We start from the raw sequence: 17937 nt of genomic DNA on the forward strand, positions 1-17937 counted from the left end.
TAACAATAGCTGGACTTTTTCTGGACAGGCTTTGTATTCTTTATCTCAGAGAACATTATTCTAAGCAGGATAAGCCAATCAAAGAAAGACAAGTATGATATGATTTCACTCATATGTGGAATCTAATAAACAAACTGAGCTAACAAGCAGAATAGAGTCAGACTCAGAGAGCAGGCTTAGGACAGAGTGTGGGGGTGGAGGGATTGAGCAAAAAAGAAAAAAAGAAAGAGAAAGAATTCATGGACATGTAGACCAGTACGGTGATTACAGGGTGGTGGCGGAGGTGGGTGGAGGTAGAAGAGGGTATAGGGGATAAATGGTGATAAAAACAAAAGAACAAAAACCAAACAAATTCAGATGGCCTAGTCACATGGACTAACTTCCCTAATGCCACTCAGTGCATTTTCCTTGGCGTACTCCAGACTTTAAAAAGTCTCTATCTTGGGGAAGTTGAATTCAGTTGAGTTGGGTCCTCTTCTGTCCTCATTGCTTCAATGTTGTTCATATTCCTTCTTCATTTGGCTTGCATCAAAGTTTTGTAAATAAGTTGGGTACCTCTCTAGTTCCCAGCAATGGTAAGTGTTTTGGGGGGCATTACTATGACAATTGGAATAGAGAAAAAAAATGAAACATTTAGCATAATACTTCTGTCTCAGAATTCTTCCTAATGGTGCTTGCAATATAAGTGGACCTATAAGTGGTGAAGGAAGCAGTGTAGCAAAACAGAAAAGATCATAAGTTTTGCGGAAAGAGTAGACTTTGGTTTGATTCCTTATTTCAGTATTTTTCTAGCTTCTTAAAACTGAGCAAGGGACTACAATTTCTGTCTTATCATTTTCATTTAAAAATAGGAAAAATAATACCTATCACATGGACTTGTTGGGAAATTAAGATTGAATGAGAATACATGCTCACTGGGTAGTACCTAGATCCTAGTAATTGTTCAATAAATAATTTATACTTTGTATTATTAATCCCTGACAAATCCAGAGAAATTTGTTTAGTCTTTGTGCTGTTACAACAATGTACCTCTTTATGTCATCCTTCACCTACCCATCTGTAGGTTTCCTCTATGAGATAATAATTTTCTTCTTTATCCTTATACCCCCAGCCCCTGCCATTTCAAAAGACAGGTATTCAATATATGTTTGGTGAATGAATGAGAACATGAATAAATGAATAAATATATAGTAAAACGAATGTATGGAAAACTGAAGGTACCAAAATTGTTTAATAGTTTACATAGGTCAAGTCAATTTCTGATGTCAAATTTATTTGTGAAAATAATGAAAATAACATAAGGCTTTCATGTTTTCATGTTTCTATTATTTCTTGTTTTTGTTCTGAAATAAACACCTGTTTATTGTGTTGTCTCATAATATTCTTAAGAGTCATCAATCTCAGAAACAGGATCTAAAAGTACAAACGAGCACTTACAGCATCCTTTACATTTCCTGTTTTTGGATAACTGGTTGGACTACTTAAGCTCTACTCGCTAAAGCTCAATCTATGTGTGTCTCACATGAGTTGACTCATAGATCCTCTTTTGGCCACAGGCAGTTGTCCTAGAAGAGAGGGAAGAGCTCTCGAATGCTGTGCCAGTTGAGAAACTCAGTAGAACAATAGAATAGAACAATGGAAAATTTGGATGAAGATGGATATACTCAGTTGGACTTCAGCTCTCGAGGTTTCACCGGGAGACCTGTGTCCTCAGAGAAAGGTATTTTTTCTTTCTGCTTTCAACATTTTCATTCTCATAAACTCAAACACTTAAGTAGAAAAAATTTAAGAGGCTTGTGATCTGTAGGGGTTTTATTAATATATTTTAAAATGTTTTTGGAAGTCACTAAAGATAATTTGAACGTGCACTAAGCCTTTTCTCATGACAACCATTCAGTGACCAATTATTAATCTTTAAAATAATTATGATGATGACAGACATTACTCACACTATCTGTTCCATAGAAATAGGTCAACAGTGAGGGGCTAAGAATAAGTATGATGAACTGCAAAAATGGAAGAATTTCAATAGGAGTGACTTGTTCATCTGATAGAAGTCAATTGTAGAATGGAGGTCAAAGAAACTTAAAGTGTATAAGTATATCCCGATGAAGAATATCAGGGTATTGGAAATAAGAAAGCGAACAATGAGCCCTGAGCAGTGCAGCTTAGTTGGTTGAGCCCTGTCCCTGAAACCAAAGGTCACCAGTGTGAGTCCTGGTCAGGGCACATGCTCCAGTTGCAGGCCAGGTCCCTGGTTGGGGTGCGTGCAAGCGGCAACTCGATCAATGTGTCTCTTACATCGATGTTTCTCTCCCTCTCTTCCTCTCTCCCTTCCCCATCTCTAAAAATAAATAAACAAAATCTTTTTTAAAAAGAGAAGAATGGAAAGATCAAAGGGAGGTAAGAGATAAAAACGAACCTGTGATTTTATGGTAAAGGCCAAAGGGAAAATGGAAACTATAGGATTTAGAATCCTGAATAAGAATTTTTTTGTGTGGTAAAAGCTTGATTTGGATTTTTTTTTTTTTAACAAAGGCAGTTCTTTGTATACCAATGAAGAAAATATTTGTGTTAGATGAAAAGGCCCTATTAGTAAAACATGAGCCTTAAACAAAATGTAAAAGAAGTGAAATATGGAGAAGAGCATTAAGAAATCTCTCTCTCCCTAGAATGAGCTATTTAGTCCCCTCTATAGTTCTCCTATTTGTCAACTCTCTGAAATGTTCTTATTGCTTATTCTCAGTCAAAGGTAAGCTATGCTCTTGGTGTGGTGAAGTTAAAATAGAATAAGTTCCCTGTTATCAAGAAAGAGGTTATTCACAGGTTTTGACAGCATAATTTTCTCTCTTCTGCTTTCTGGTCATTCATATTGCACAATTATTTTGCTCTCTTCACTTACGTAATTCTTTTCTTGGGCAACCTTTTGGGAAAGAGTGGAAAAACTGGATGATGTAAGAGCTAGAGAGGTGTGTGTTTACGGATATGTGTAGACAAACAGTGAGTTACCTATAATTTTCTAGTAGTCTCTAAACAAGATGACTTTCCATGTGTTAGCTTAATTCCCACAATAATCCTTTGAAGTATTATTACCTCATTTTTCACAAAGAGAAGTGAAAAAGCAAAGGAAGTAATTTGCCCCAAATCAAGCAATGTCTACGTGAAAAGGGAAGATCATCCTTAGTAACCAATGCTATTTCCCTACATTAAGCTGTCTCTTCTAAGAATGAGCAGGATTTCAAGAATCCTGGTGACTTCGAGACCAATAGACAATCAGCGTGGAACTGAAACTAGGTGTGCATAGCTATCAAGGCACTGTGCTTAAAGTACAGTTTCAGAACCTAGATAACTAGATAGTCTGGGTATCAGTGATTAATGTCTTACTTTAGAATTTGCCGGGTTTGGATGAATTGTAGAACCGAAGTGCTTGCTCTGTGACCCACCATCCTATTTCTTCCTTCAATCCCTGCTCCCTCTGGCTCCTTCAGGACCTTGTGCTGCATCTCCTCCTTGGCGTCTCATTGTTGTGACATTGGGAATCCTGTGCTTGGTAATACTGGTGGTAGCTGTGGTCCTGGGTACAATGGGTAAGTGTTGCTGGAGATTAACAACAACAGATTTTTTTTAAATTTTATTTTATTGATTATGTTATTACAGTTGTCCTGATTTTCCCCCCTTTGCACCTTTGCACCCAGCATCCCCTGCTCCTTCAGGCAATCCCTAACCCTTGTTCCTGTCCATGGGTCATGCGTGTAAGTTCTTTGGCTACTCCCTTTCCTATACTGTACTTTAGAGCCTCATGGCTATTCTGTAACTACCTATTTGTACTTCTCAACCCTCTCACATCTCACCCATTCTCCCACACCCCCCTCCCATCTCTTTATCTTTAAACTTTGGCATTTTAATTATGATGTGTCTTGGAGTGGGCCTCTTTCTGTCCATCTTGTTTGGGATTCTCTGTGCTCCTGGACTTACATGTCTATTTCCTTCATCCAATTAGGGAATTTTCCTTTCATTATTTGTTCAAATAGATTTCCAGTTACTCATTTTTCTCTTCTTCTGGCATCCCTATGAAGCGAATGTTCGATTGCTAAAAGTTGTCTGGCAGGCTGTTTACACCATTCTCCAATTTTTTTTGGGGGATTCTCTTTTTTTCTTGTTGTTTTTGCTTCCTTATATTCCAAATCATTGATCTGATTCTCAGCTTCATCTACTCTACTGTTGTTTCCTTGTAAATTGTTCTTTATTTCAATTAGTGTATCCTTCATTTCTCACTGGGTCTTTTTTATGCTGTTGAGGTCCTCACTAAGTTCTTCGAGCATCTGTGTAAACTGTTTTGAATTTTGTATTTGATAACTTCTTATCTCCATTTCATTTAGCTCTTTTTCTGGAGTTTTCTCTCATTTGTTCTCTCCCTTGGACCATGTTGCTTTGTCTCCTCCTTTTGGCAGCCTCCCTGTGTTTGTTTCTATGTATTAGGTAGAGCTGCTTTGACTCTGTGTCTTGGTAGTATAGTCTAATGCAGTAGGTGTCCTGTAGGGTTCAGTGGCACAGCCTCCCCTATCACACAAGCTGGGTACTTGAGGTGCACCCTTTGTGTAGACTAAGTATACCCTTCTCTTGTAGTTGAGCCTCGATTGCTATTGGCAGGTCAATGGGAGGGATTTACCCAGGCCAGTCAGCTGCAAAGACTGACTGTGACCACTGACCACCACCCTCTGCCCTCTGTGGAGGATCGGCTATGCAGGGGCAGGGTGGTGGTGCTCCACTGTGGTCCATGGCTGTCCACTGAGTACTCTGGCCCTGGGGTTTCCCAGGTGGTGCAGGCCAAGATCAGCCCCAACCCGCGGTTTGCCCAGGACTACTCTGCCTGACTTATAAAGCAATCTGAGATGGCTGCTATTTGTGTTGGGCTTAGAGATTTCCAGGTGAAGCCAAACTGTGAATCTAAGCTGCTAGTTCTGGACCTGTGGCTCAGTGAGGCCAACTGTTGTTTGTCTGAGAGAATTTAGGAAGTTGAGAAGCCTGACACCAGCCATTCATATGGAAAAGCAGCTTGGGTGGGGCCGTAAGTACAACAACAGATATATAACGAGCATTTATAATGTGCCAGAAACTCTTTTAAAATCTTGATATGTATAATTTAATTAACTCTGCATTTAACTCAATTGAATTGATGCTGTTAACTCTGATTTTATTTATGAGGGAAGTGAGAGATTAGGAGGCTAGTTTACTTTTCTAAAATTATGATCTAGTTAGTGGTAGGACCATGATTAGGAATTTAGGCAAATCTGTCTTAAAAAAAACTCATGCTCTGAACTATTCCTCTTCTACCTTCCTTGTAGAGCTGGTCTCAGAACTGGAATTACCAGGATAAATTAACGGAAGGAAACCAGTGGAGGTGAAAAAGGAAGTACGAGGTGGTGCTATGTTCTTAATAACATGAATTCCCCAATAAGACTATAAACTATTTGTATGTCTCATGATTTAAGAAAACTCTTTTACACCTTATGTTATTCTAAACTCCACTGAATCCCAGAAATTGTTTGAGGCACTTACTAAGTAGATATTTTGTAATGAATGAATACATTTTCTTAGATTTTACATCTCTTATATCCTATTGTCAATAAAATATTACTTTGTTTTCAGAGTCTTTATTAAATTTTTTAATTATTCAAGTGTTTGTTGGGTACAGTCTATGTTACAGGTACTGGGCAGGTTGTCAAGGAGCTCTCATTTTTAAAGTACACAAGAAAGGTAGAAGATTTATTACTACTTCAAATCTACTATGGCTCCAATTGACTTTATTTCCTTTGCCTCTTGTTTTATCCTTAATATTCTTTCTTCTTCTCTAACTGCTTCATTTTTCTTTCTTTTTACTATACCACCTTCCAGGAAGTTGCTTCTTTTTCTCATCTATAAGCTATTATCTATTTTATCTATTTATATACCATCTATCTTTACTTCTTCATCAGCAATGTGTTATCTCTTTATCATTAATCAAAAATGTATTGCTTTGCATTTCTTAATCCCTTCGCCTTTTTGCCCCCTCTCCTATGGCAATCATCAGTCTGTGTTCTCTGTGTCTAGGAACCTGTTTCTATTTTATTTGTTTGCTTTTCTGTTCTTTAGATTCCATATGTAAGTGAAATCACATGGTATCTGTCTTTCTCTGTTGACTTATTTAAGTTAGCATAATACCCTCTAACATTTAGTTCTTTTTCTGGCTGAGTAATATTCCATTTTATGTATGTACCACAGCTTTTTAATCACTTGTCCATTGATGGTTATTTGGGTTGCTTCCATATCTTGGTGACTGTAAATAACACTGGAGTGAACATAGAGGTGCATATATTCCTTTGAATTAGTCTTTATATTACAGCAAAAATATGGGTTTTGGAATTTCAATTTTCAAACATAGTAGAATGACCCTTTTGTCACTATTGTTGTTGGTAAATGAAGGTGTTTGGAGATCCAATACAGGAAGCAACCCACTGAAGAATAACAATTTTCCATCAAGAAATAAACAGAGCAACAGTCAACCCACACAGTCATCCTTAGAAGAGAGTGTGGCTTCTACCAAGGCTCTCACAACCACAGGCAAGGGCAGAGTTAAATGATTAATAGAATTATTGACTTGGGAGGGGTAATTACTGGTGTTATGGCCTGGAGGGGGAGGGGAAGAGAGCATTTTTACCTGTAGTGATTGTACCTTCAAGGAAAGCTCACATCAGTGGTATCTCAGTCGAATATGCTCCTGTCACATATACAATAAATAATGTCATAAATGCCCCGTGCACTTGGCTGGACAGTTCTACCTTGAGTTTTTTAAAAATGATTAACTAATTTATCACTGTCCATGTGTTTAGGCCTACAGGAGATTGTATAATATGAAATATGTTTTCTGCCTTGTGGAACTGACATTTTAAAGTGATTCAGTAAGAATAAGAAATAGCACATCATAAAGGAAGAAAGGGAGGGAGAAAGGAAAGAAGACAAATGTTGGTGAGAATTAAGGGCAAAGTTATATACATGTGGAAAAGAGAAACCTAATAGCTATGTTCCCGAAAATGCTGGTTAAATTTGCTTTTCTTTTTAATGTATTTATGTATTTATGTGTTTATTTATTTATACAGAGTGGGAGGGAAAGAGAAAGAGCAGGAAAGAAACATTAATGTGTGGTTGCCTCTTGCATGCCCCCACTGGGCACCTGGCCTGCAACCCAGGCATGTACCCTGACTGGGAACCGAACCGGCGACCCTTTGGTTTGCAGGCCATCACTCAACCATTGAGCCACACCAGCCAAGGCTGTTTTTCTTTCATCATACAATTTTACTGATTTTATTACAATTTATACACACTTGATCTTCTAATTTCATCATAATTGACAATAAAAACATTTTGACTTTAATTTTCCGTCTCTGGACACATTGTTCCTCATGCTTTGTATCAAGTAGCTAATAATACAAAATGGAAGTGCACTGTAATGTGAATATTTGTTCTTATGCTTTTCTCATTTGGAAAATTACTGTCTGAAGTGGATCTCACACTTGTCAAATAAGTTAACATGAAATTACTGTGTACCTCAATGATTGATTTTGAGTGGATGTATTTTAAGAGCTTTGAAGAAAGGAGTTCTGGGCTGAATTTGAAGGATTGGTAGATAAGAAGGAAAGGAAGGCTGACTATGTGAAACACTTTAATAGTTAATTCATTTTGAATTTTAAACAAATGGGGGCATTTCAATGTGACCTCTTTTATAAAGTCATATTCTTATCATTTGAATTGAAAATGAAATCTTTTAATGGTGATTCACTAATTATTTATTGTACGCTCGGGATGGATGGTGCCTGCACTGAAAGAGTGAAATGTTATGATGTAAACCACATCATATTTATCTTTCATTTCCAGGAGGTGTTTCCAGCCCTTGTCCCCCTACGTGGGTTGCACATGAGAACAGTTGTTATCTGTTTAGCACAACACTGGATTCCTGGGATGGAAGTAAAAGACAATGTTCTCAGCTGGGCTCTTATCTCCTGAAGATAGAAAGTTCAAAAGAATTGGTAAGTATAAATTTCTATTATAATTATTTGTGGTTTATACGGAGCAGAAAAATAGAGGTAGATTCCAGATAATCTTCCCTAAGAAAAAGTGATTTTTAATATTCTCCATAATTCCTTGGCTGGTGTGGCTCAGTGGATTGAGCACTGGCCTGTGAACTGAAAGGTTGCTGGTTTGATTCCCAGTCAGGGCTCATGCCAGGGTTGAGGGCCAGGTCCCCTCTGGGGGCATGTGAGAGGCAATCACACACTGATGTTTCTCTCCCGCTCTTTCTCCTTCCTTCTCCTCTCTCTAGAAGTAAATAAATAAAATCTTTAAAAAAGTTCTCCATAATTGTTCCAATAGCATGCATTAACTGGGTAATGTTTTTAATATACACATTTCCTTTTAATTAATTGATTAAAAAATAAGCATGTTGTATTTTAAAACAATTCCTTCCAAATACACTACAAGTTTTCATGACTATAATAATCAGGTCACTGCTTATTTTGGGGTTTAGATTTCAATTTTTAAATATGGTGACAGACCGTTCTCCGCTTTGTCATCATAATTATCAAGAAAAATAGCAGCAGTGGTAATATACAGTTATAAATTATTTACTCTTTACAAGATACTGGGAAAGGTAAATATTTGGTACAGGCAACAAATGCGATAGGAATTCAGAGAGAGATCTCTGTGGACAGAAAAAGTTTACAGAAAAGATGGGACTTACAGTGCATCATTACTGAAGGCTAGATCTTACCTGTGCTGTAAGAAAGGTTAATAGTCAGGACGCATCCTACACTGTAAATCTAGACAATCTATAACTTCTACGTTAATTTGCACTACTTTCAATTATTTTTTGTTTCTATCTTGTCTTATCCAACAGCTGTAGTTCACATAAGAATTAATGAAAGTTTGTGGGTGGCAAAGAAAAAAACTGGAAGTCTGTGTGGATTTTAGGCCTCCCCGCAATGGCCACGACAAGTGCTGCATTTGTCAGTGATTCCAATGTCATCACTAAACCCCGGGTTACTTACTCATAAAACATGCGATCACCGTACATTATTTTTATTTTGTCATCCAACTCTGAGAAGCATTTCTTGACAAAGGTCCTATAAATTCATATGTCTAACTTGAGGAAAAGACAGTGATTAATCATCCATGAAAGTTGCCTAGGGGACCTTGGATTTTGTCAGGTGGATTGAATAGAGGGAGTACAGTTTTGACATTTGATATATATTCTTTGTGGAAAATTAAACAATAATGAGTCTGAGTAAATGAAATGTGCCTTTTGAGACACTCAGTGGCATTCAAGAATTGATGCCAGGGGTACGCATGCATCCTTCGCCCAGGTGATTCATTTTGTTGTCTCTTTCTCAATGTCTAGAAGAGTTTCTCTCTGTCTCTTCTCTGCATTTGCCTTTATCTCTATCAGCTCTGATTATCTCTCTCTCGCCTTGACATATATATGTGTATTTATGTTTCCCTACAGAAATTTATAGTGAAGGAAATGTATTCCCATCCTCATAATTCATTTTGGATGGGGCTCTCTCGCACTCAGACTGAAGGACCGTGGCTCTGGGAGGATGGCTCAATATTCTCTTCTAAACTGTAAGTATCTAGAGAGACAAAGTCTCCTACCCTTTCTCAGGAAGGGAAGAGCATGTCAAGCAGTTCAGAATCTGACTTTGTCTTGACCCTTTATAAGAAAGACAAAGAGAACCATGGATACTGATGGGGAGAAACAGAAGGTGAGCCAAGAAAAAAAGAAAAGAAGTCGGTAGCAGAGGACTTCACAGTCAAAAAGAGCTGAGTGGCCATTTAGTGTTTTCGACATGAGTTCCCTCATCTGTCTCTCCGGAGAGCACTGGCCGCTGGCTTGAAGTTAGTTGTTCAGTAGGGAGCAGTCACTGTTGGTTTGTGTAAAACTGTGGTGAGGAGCATGGGCTTTGAGTCATGTCTCAGCTTGAATCAATGATTGGCCCACTCACGTGTGAAATTGGATAAGTTGCTCAACCTCTTTCCTCATCTGTAAATAAGAATAAAAATAGCAGCTACCTCTTAGGATTTTGAGATAAAGGAAACACAAGTGAAGTCACTTAGCATAGTGTTTTGCACATAGTAAATATGTAATATACACTATTATCATTAGTTTTAAAAGCAACTGCATTTCATATTTTATAAAGTTTTTAAAACATTTTTCACACTTGTGTGATTATAAATTCTTCCTCATTGTGTGTATATAAATCTGGGTTCTTCAGAGAAACATAACCAATAGGAGATCTACATAGATCTACATAAATCTTCTCTGGAGACCCCCAATAAACACACAATGAGGAAGAATTCAAATGCAGAGATTTGTTATGAGGAATTGACTCACATGATTGTGGAAGCTGACAAGTCCCATGATCTGCCCTCTGTCAGCTGAGACCCAGGAAAGCCTATGGTGTAATTCAGTCCAAGCAGAAAGGGCTGAGACCCAGGGGAGTCCATGGGGTGAAACCCAAAAGTAAGGCAGGACAAGATGAGATGAGCTGAGCTATCTTAGCTCACACAGCTGAAGTAGAAACAAAGGGACGATCCTTCCTTCCTTCATTTTTCCCCCAAATATGTACATATAAGCCTATAATTTTAATGTATTTTCACTGTCATTGAGCCTGAAATACCTCCATTTTCATCATGAGTTGTTCTTTAAATTATGTTACTTTAAAATATATTTCTTAATTTATTTATATCTGTGTAGTTATAATTATCTTGTTGTTTTAAGTTTCAGCTTAACTCCATCATGTTAAAAATGAAAAAAAACCCTACTAAGTGTGATTGAAGTTCTCTGATTTTTTATCTGTTTCTTCTTCCTGTACTGGGAGAATTATATTAAAATCTTCCACTGTGATTTTCCTTAAAATTCTGCAAACATTTTAGTTGCTGTGTTGAAGCCATATTATTAGATATACACTAGACTTAGATGTATAGATTTACGCAGTTCATTTAGATATTTCCACATATTTATGATTTCCTTTTCTTCTTATTCCTTTATGCGTTTCCTACCTTCCATTTCAATCATTTTCCTTAAAATTGAAGATTCTCTTTAATATTTCCTTTATAGTTGAAATTTTAGAGTTGAATTCTCTATTTGTCTAAAACTGTGTTATTTTGACTTTTTCTAAAAAATATTTCTCTTAAAATTACACAGTTATAGCTTTCTTTCTCTCAGCCATTCAAAGGTATTATTATAGTGTGTTCTATTTTTTATTATTGCTTTTAAGAGTTCAGCTGTTTGAAGGTAATAAGTGTGTTAAATCTGATGTTTCTTTTCAGATTTGGAATAACTCAGCCATACTTTTTCAAATGGTGCGTCTACCAAGTCTTTCTTCCTTTCTCCTGGGATCCCATTTATATACATTATAAAACCAGTCACAATATTTTCTGTCTTCTTTGCTTTTGCCTATATTTTTATCCTTTTTTTCTTTAATCTATTTATTTACTTGTCATATATCTTCCAGTTAATTTTTTCTCATCTGTTTCTATTCTGCCATTAAAAGTATCCACTGAGTTAAATTTTGATTAGTGAATTTTTCATTTCTATAATTACAATTAGTTCTTTCTAAAATCTACCCCATCACAATTTGCAATTCTTAGCTTTCTTTAATCATTTTCAATATTTTCTTTTTACTCCAAAAATATAGAGTATAGTTGTTTAACATTTATCTTTGGTAATTCCAATATCTTATAGTCATGTGTTTCTGTTTCCACTATATTTTTTCCTATTTTTCATTCATGTTCTTTTGCTTCCTTATATGCCTGATTGTTTTTGACAGTGTGCTTAACATTATCTTTTATTGTTGATGCTATTACAGATGTCCCCCCTATTTTCCCACCCCAACTAGCCCTTGCCCCCCTCTCCTGGCCTTAAATATTTATAGAATTAATTTGAAGTTTACAGAGTGGTTTTTCATTTGCTTCTGGCAGACACTATTGGGTTGGACCATGGCAAAGTGCTGAGTATGATCACATTTTGATTTTAACACCACTTAACTATTTCACTTTCTGCTAGCACAAGCACAGTGAATTTATTGACAAACATTCTTGACAAAATACATATCCTACATTTCTATAGCACTTATTTGTCTTGAGTTTTCTTTTGCTCTTTCAACATATAACTAGTGGACTCTTCCTATTTTGTTACATGGAGTAAAATACCTTTTATTTTTTATTTTGACATTCCATGTTATTCTATGTTAGTTTCACGTACAATATAGTGGTTACACATTTATATACTTAAAGTGATCTCCCTGATAATGCTAGTACCCCCCTAGCACTATGCATAGTTATTGCAATATTATTGGCTACCAATATGTGATTTTTAATTTCTTCACATTTTTCACCCAGCCCTCCAACTTTCTCTTTTATCTGGCAACCATCAGCCTGTTCCCTGTATCTATGAGCCTGTTTCTGTTTGTTGTTGTTGTTGTTATTTATTTTATTCTTTAGATTACACATATAAGTGAAATCATATGGTATTTGTCTTTCTTTGCCTGACTTGTTTTACTTAGAATAATACCCTCAAAGTCCATCCATGCTGTCACAAATTTTAAGAGGTTGTTCTTTTTCAAGGCCTAGTAATATTCCCTTGTTTGCACCACCCCTTCATTTAATCAGATATCGATTAGCACTTGGGTTGCTTCTGTATCTTGGCTATTGTACATAACACTGCAGTGCACATAGGGGTGCGTATATCTTTTGAAGCAGTGTTTTGGGATTCTTTGGATATATTCCCATAAGTGGAATTGTTGGGTCATAAGGCAGGTCCATTTTAATGTTTTGAAGTAAATCCACACTGCTCTCTATAGTGACTGCATCAATCTGCATTCCCACCAACAATGCACAAGGGTTCCCCTTCCTCCACATTCTTACCAACACTTGCTTGTTGATTTATTGATGAGAGCCATTCTGACAGGTGTGAGGTAATATCTCATGGTGGTTTTAATTTGCATTTCTCTGATGATTAGTGATTTTGAGCACCTTTTCATATGTCTATTAGCTATCTGTATGTAGTCTTTGGAGAAATGTGTCATTTCCACTGTCCATTTTTTAATTATATTAGTTGTTTTTTATTGGTAAGTTGTATGATTTCTTTATAAATTTTGAATAATAACCCTATATCAAATATATCATTGGCAAATATCTTCTAATAAGTAGGTTGTCTTTTCATTTTCTTGATGGTTTCCTTTGCCGTGAAAAAACTTTTTAGTTTAACGTCGTGCCATTTGTTTATTCTTTCATTTGCTTCCTTTGCCTGCCAAGATATATCAGAAATGCTGTGCTCTTTCTAAAATCACAAGAGTGGGCCCAACTTAATATTTTGATATATTACTATGCCTAGGTTTTCTGGGTGGCTGTAACATAATCTAGCTCTTTGATATCCAAAAACTCTTGAATGTCAAGAAAAAGTTTTAGAGAACACTGGTCAGAATTCTCCCTGAGGCCTGGTTCAAAATTGTTTCATGTTCTTAGCTCATTCGTTTTTACAGAAGAATTCTCTCAGTCCTCCAAGCCCAGGCCCAAGACGAGATAGACGGGCAAGATGGAGAGTATGACCACAGCTGTCACACCAAGGCGCAGTGACGCCCTGCCTGACTAATTAGCACTGCTCCTTCAGGAGACTGAAGAGCAAAAGGAACAGAGTCGTGCTTCCACTTACCCATGGCTGTTATTGTAATTATCTAACATGGTCTTCTAACGTAATTCTGCCTTCAGGATACATTAAAATATGCAGGGTTTTTTGCCTTTTCTTTAAATGGCTTTTGATATCTCTGATTCTTGATTTAGTTCTAGATCCCTTTCAGCAATAATTTTTCTACTTGGTCTACTCTCTAATATACCCAATAGTAATTTTGCTAAATATTGTTTTATTTGATAAATATACTTCTAGATAAGAGTTTGAGAAATAAGCAAAAAGCCATCTATAGAATATTAAATGTATTTTTTGTTAGAAGCTTTATTGAATTTTATGCAGCTGGTGGTAGTTCTTAAAAATATAAGCAGCCCAAGTACCCATCTGTAGATGAGGGAATAAAAAAGCTGTGGTACATTTACACAATAGAATACTACTTGGCCATAAAAAAAAAAAAAAGGAAATCTTACCTTTTGTGATGGCATGGGTGGACCTAGAGGGTTTTATACTAAGTGAAATAAGTCAGTCAGAGAAAGACAAGTACCACATGATTTTCCTTATAAGTGAACTCTAATGAACAAAATGAACAAGCAAAATAGACACAGACTCATAGATACAGAGAACAGACACCGCTGTCAGAGGAGAGGTGGGTGAGGTGCTGGGTTAAAAAGGTGAAGCTATTAGGAAAAAAACCACAATATAATGTTTGCCAAAGGGAAAGGAGGGTGGGGGGAAACAGAAGAGGTCAAAAGGGGGATCAATGGCAGCGGAAAGAAACTTGGTTTTGGGTAGTGAGTGCCAATGCTGTGTGCAGATGATGTTTTATTGACTTGTACACTTGAAACCTGTATAGTTTCATTAATCCCAATAAATTCAATGAAATACATTTTTAGTCATTTTTATGCCTGAATAAAAATGACTAAATGATATGCCTTAATAAAAATGACTGAATGATATGTTGCCATTTGAGAACTAACACAATCTAAAGTCAAGTCCCCTCTTCTGATGATATAAACACTTCAGAAACTCTTTTTACTAATGTCTTCACCAGTTTATTTCAGCATTGTGTAGACAGTAGACAATATTTTTAATGTTTGTTCTAACAACCTCATTGTCTTTTAACAGGTTTGAAATCAGAAACACAACTACCCAGGAAAACTCATTTCACCTTTGTGTATGGATCCACATGTCAATAATTTATGACCAGCACTGTAGCATACCCTCATACAGTATTTGTGAGAAGAAGCAATCGATACAATGATGAGGGTGTTGACATGAAGGAGCAGAGAGAAGTATGCTAGGTAGTGAGGAGGACAGAACACAAAACATGAGAGAGAGCTATTTGAAGTCAAAGTAAATGCTTAAACTATCAAAAGAGCTCAGCCATCTTTAATGTTAGCCAAAACACTGGATGGGAAGACTGTGATTGTTTGCACATGAACTCTATTGGTAGTTCGATATTATGTTCTGATTAACAGAACCCAGGAAAGAGAGTCAGAGCAGCAGAACGTGAATTTCCATTCTACAGTTGACGTGGCATTTACCTGGGGCTAACCACAATTGCTTGGTATTTCAAGGAGATCTTAATTTCTGGCTCTCCCAGAGTCATTCTTGACCTTAAAAAGTGCCAATGGAGCCGACAGGACGTGTTGCTGGGATTTGTTCCTCCACTTACAGCCATGCGTCTGACACAGGAGGAAGGCACAATATAATTCTGAATGAAGAAATGAAAAGAAATACTTTACTATAATCAGAGCTATTTTATTATTTTGTTTGTGAATGTGATCATGATTGGGATCAAAGCACCATAACAAGCAGGAATTCCACCTTTTTTTTCTCAATTACTTAGCCCAGAAAACCTGTCTCCCTCATCTCTGAATGATAAGCTTTCCTATAGTGTGAAATTGTAGGAAAACTGCTCTGTAAAGAAAGCTTCCTCCTTTTTTTGTTGTTGCTGTTTAGTTACATTTTAAAATTTTTTTATTTTTCAATTCCTGTTGACATTCAATATTACTTTATATTAGCTTCAGGTGTACAGCATAGCGGTTAGACATTTATATGCTTTACAGAGTGACCCCACTGGTAATTCTAGTATGCACCTGGGACCATACATAGTCATTACAGTATTTTTGACTGTATTCCCTATGCTGTACTTTGTATCCCCGGGACTATTCTATAATTATCAATTTGTACTTATTAATCCTCCACCTTTTCCATCCGGCCCTCCAAGACCCCTCCCCTTTAGCACCCATCAGATTGCTCTCTGTATCTCTGAGCCTGTTTGTTTTGTTTGCTCACTTGTTTTGCATTTTAGATCAGATGTGTAAATAAAATAATGCAGCGTTTGTCTTTCTGTGACTTATTTCACAAAGTGTAATACCTTCAAGGTGCATCCATGTTTTCACAAATGGTAAGATTTCATTTTTTATGGCTAAGTAGTATTCCAGTGTGCGTATGTATCACCCCTCATCACCCAATTATCTATTGATGGGCACTTAGTTTGCTTCCATATCTCGGCTGTTGCAAATAACAAAGAGAGGGAGAGAGACATTGAGGTGAGGGAAAAACACCGATTGGTTGCCTTTGCCTCCGCAAGTGCCCCCATGAGGGCAGAGCAGAGAGACTGCAACCCGAGCATGCGCCCTGATGCGGAATTACGCCCGTGACATTTTGGTTTGTAGGACAACCACCGACCAACTGAGCCACACTGGCTGGGGTAACTTTTTGTTAGGTTGTATAAGTAAGTTCTTTATAAACTTTGCATATTAACCTTTTACATCATGGGAACATATATTCTCCCAAGTAGTAACTTGTCTTTTCATTCTCCTGATTTTTTTTTTACTATGCAAAAGTTATTTTTTTAGTTTGATGTAGTGCCATTTGTTTGTTCTTTCTTGATTTTCCATCGCCTGTGGAGATATGTCAGAAAATACATTACTAAGAGCAATAATAGTTTATTGCTTATGTTTTTTCCTAGGAGTTTTATGGTTTTGGGATTTACATTTAAGTCTTTAATCCATTTTGATTTTATTCTTCTATATGTTGAAAGAATGTAATTTAGTTTCATTTTTTTGCATGTATCTGTCTAATTTTCTCAACACTATTTATTGAATAAACTGCCTTTAGTCCACTGTATATTTTGATTCTTTATCATAGTCTAATTGACCACATGGGTCTGAGTTTACTTCTGGGCTCTCTGTTCTTTTCCATTACATGCTGTTTTGATTACTACAGCCTTATAATGTAGGTAGAATGAAATTTACAACATTTTTCCTCAAGATTGCCTTGGCTCTTCAGATCTCTTGTGGTTTCATATAAATCTTAGAATTATTTCTTCTAGTTCTGTGAAACGCACCATTGCTATTTTGATAGAGATTGCATTGAATCTATCGATTGCTTTGGGTAGTATGGATATTTTAATGGTGTTAATTCCTCCTATCCATGAGCATAGTATAGACTTCCATTTATTTGTATCTTCTTCAATTTCCTTCTTCAATATTTTATAATTTTCTCAGTACATGTCTTTTACCTCCTTGGTTAAGTTTATTGCTAGATATTATCTTTTGGATGTAATTGTAAATGGAATTATTTTCTTAATTTCTCTTTCTGATAGTTTTTGGTGTATCAAATGTAATTAATTTCTGAATATTAATTTTGCATCCTGCTACTTTATTGAAATCATTTATTAGTTCTAATAGTTTTTGATGGGATTTTCAGGGTTCTGTATATATTGTGCCATGTCATCTGCAAATAATAGCAGTTTTACTTCTTTCTTTCCAATTTGGATGCCTTTTTTTTTCTTTGATTGCTATGAGTAGGACTTTCAGTATTATTTCAGTACTATGGTGAATAAAGTGATGAAAGTGGACAACCCGTCTTGTTCCTGATTGTAAGGAGATCACTTAGCTGTGACTTTGTCGTATATGGCCTTTATTATGTTATGGTATGTTCCCTGTATTTCCATTTTGCTGAGAGTTTTTGTCATAAATGGATGCTGTATTTTCTCAAATGTTTTTTCTACATCTATTGATATGATCATATGAAATTTATTCTTCATTTTGTTTATGTGGTATATCACGTTAATTGATTTGTGGGTATTGAACCAACTTTGCCTCTCAGGAATAAATACCACTTGGACATGGCAAGTGATCTTTTTAATGTATTGCTAAATTAAGTTGCTAATACTTTGTTGGGAGTTTTGCATCTATGCTCATCAGGGA

The 17937-nt window shown here is 36.3% G+C and overlaps 1 protein-coding gene across 3 annotated transcripts; it reads left to right on the forward strand.

The window, feature by feature from the left end:
- The first annotated feature begins 538 nt into the window (after nt 1-538).
- On the forward strand, nt 539-16100 carry CLEC7A (C-type lectin domain containing 7A). Of its 3 annotated transcripts, XM_045187023.2 has the most exons (7): nt 539-575; nt 1557-1720; nt 3489-3587; nt 7912-8063; nt 9536-9654; nt 11362-11394; nt 14843-16100. In XM_045187023.2, exons 2-7 carry the CDS (start codon nt 1636-1638, stop codon nt 14976-14978), a joined length of 624 nt encoding a protein of 207 aa, XP_045042958.2. In that variant the 5' UTR covers nt 539-575; nt 1557-1635; the 3' UTR covers nt 14979-16100. The 3 variants fall into 3 exon arrangements, with proteins under 3 accessions (XP_045042958.2, XP_045042961.2, XP_045042959.2); XM_045187026.2 differs by lacking the exons at nt 539-575; nt 11362-11394 and adding an exon at nt 6463-6600 and having other exon boundaries at nt 1533-1720; XM_045187024.2 differs by lacking the exons at nt 539-575; nt 11362-11394 and having other exon boundaries at nt 1533-1720.
- The last annotated feature ends 1837 nt before the right edge of the window (nt 16101-17937 follow it).

The sequence above is a fragment of the Desmodus rotundus genome, chromosome 3 (genome assembly GCF_022682495.2).
Source record: "Desmodus rotundus isolate HL8 chromosome 3, HLdesRot8A.1, whole genome shotgun sequence".
Taxonomy (NCBI): Eukaryota; Metazoa; Chordata; class Mammalia; order Chiroptera; family Phyllostomidae; genus Desmodus; species Desmodus rotundus.

Bases quoted from the DNA above. Each gene is read 5' to 3' on its own strand.
- CLEC7A (XM_045187026.2), top strand. From the start codon at position 1,636: ATGGAAAATTTGGATGAAGATGGATATACTCAGTTGGACTTCAGCTCT. The intron at 1,721-3,488 runs GTATTTTTTCTT...TGGCTCCTTCAG, and splicing joins ACCTGTGTCCTCAGAGAAAG to GACCTTGTGCTGCATCTCCT. The intron at 8,064-9,535 runs GTAAGTATAAAT...GTTTCCCTACAG, and splicing joins TAGAAAGTTCAAAAGAATTG to AAATTTATAGTGAAGGAAAT.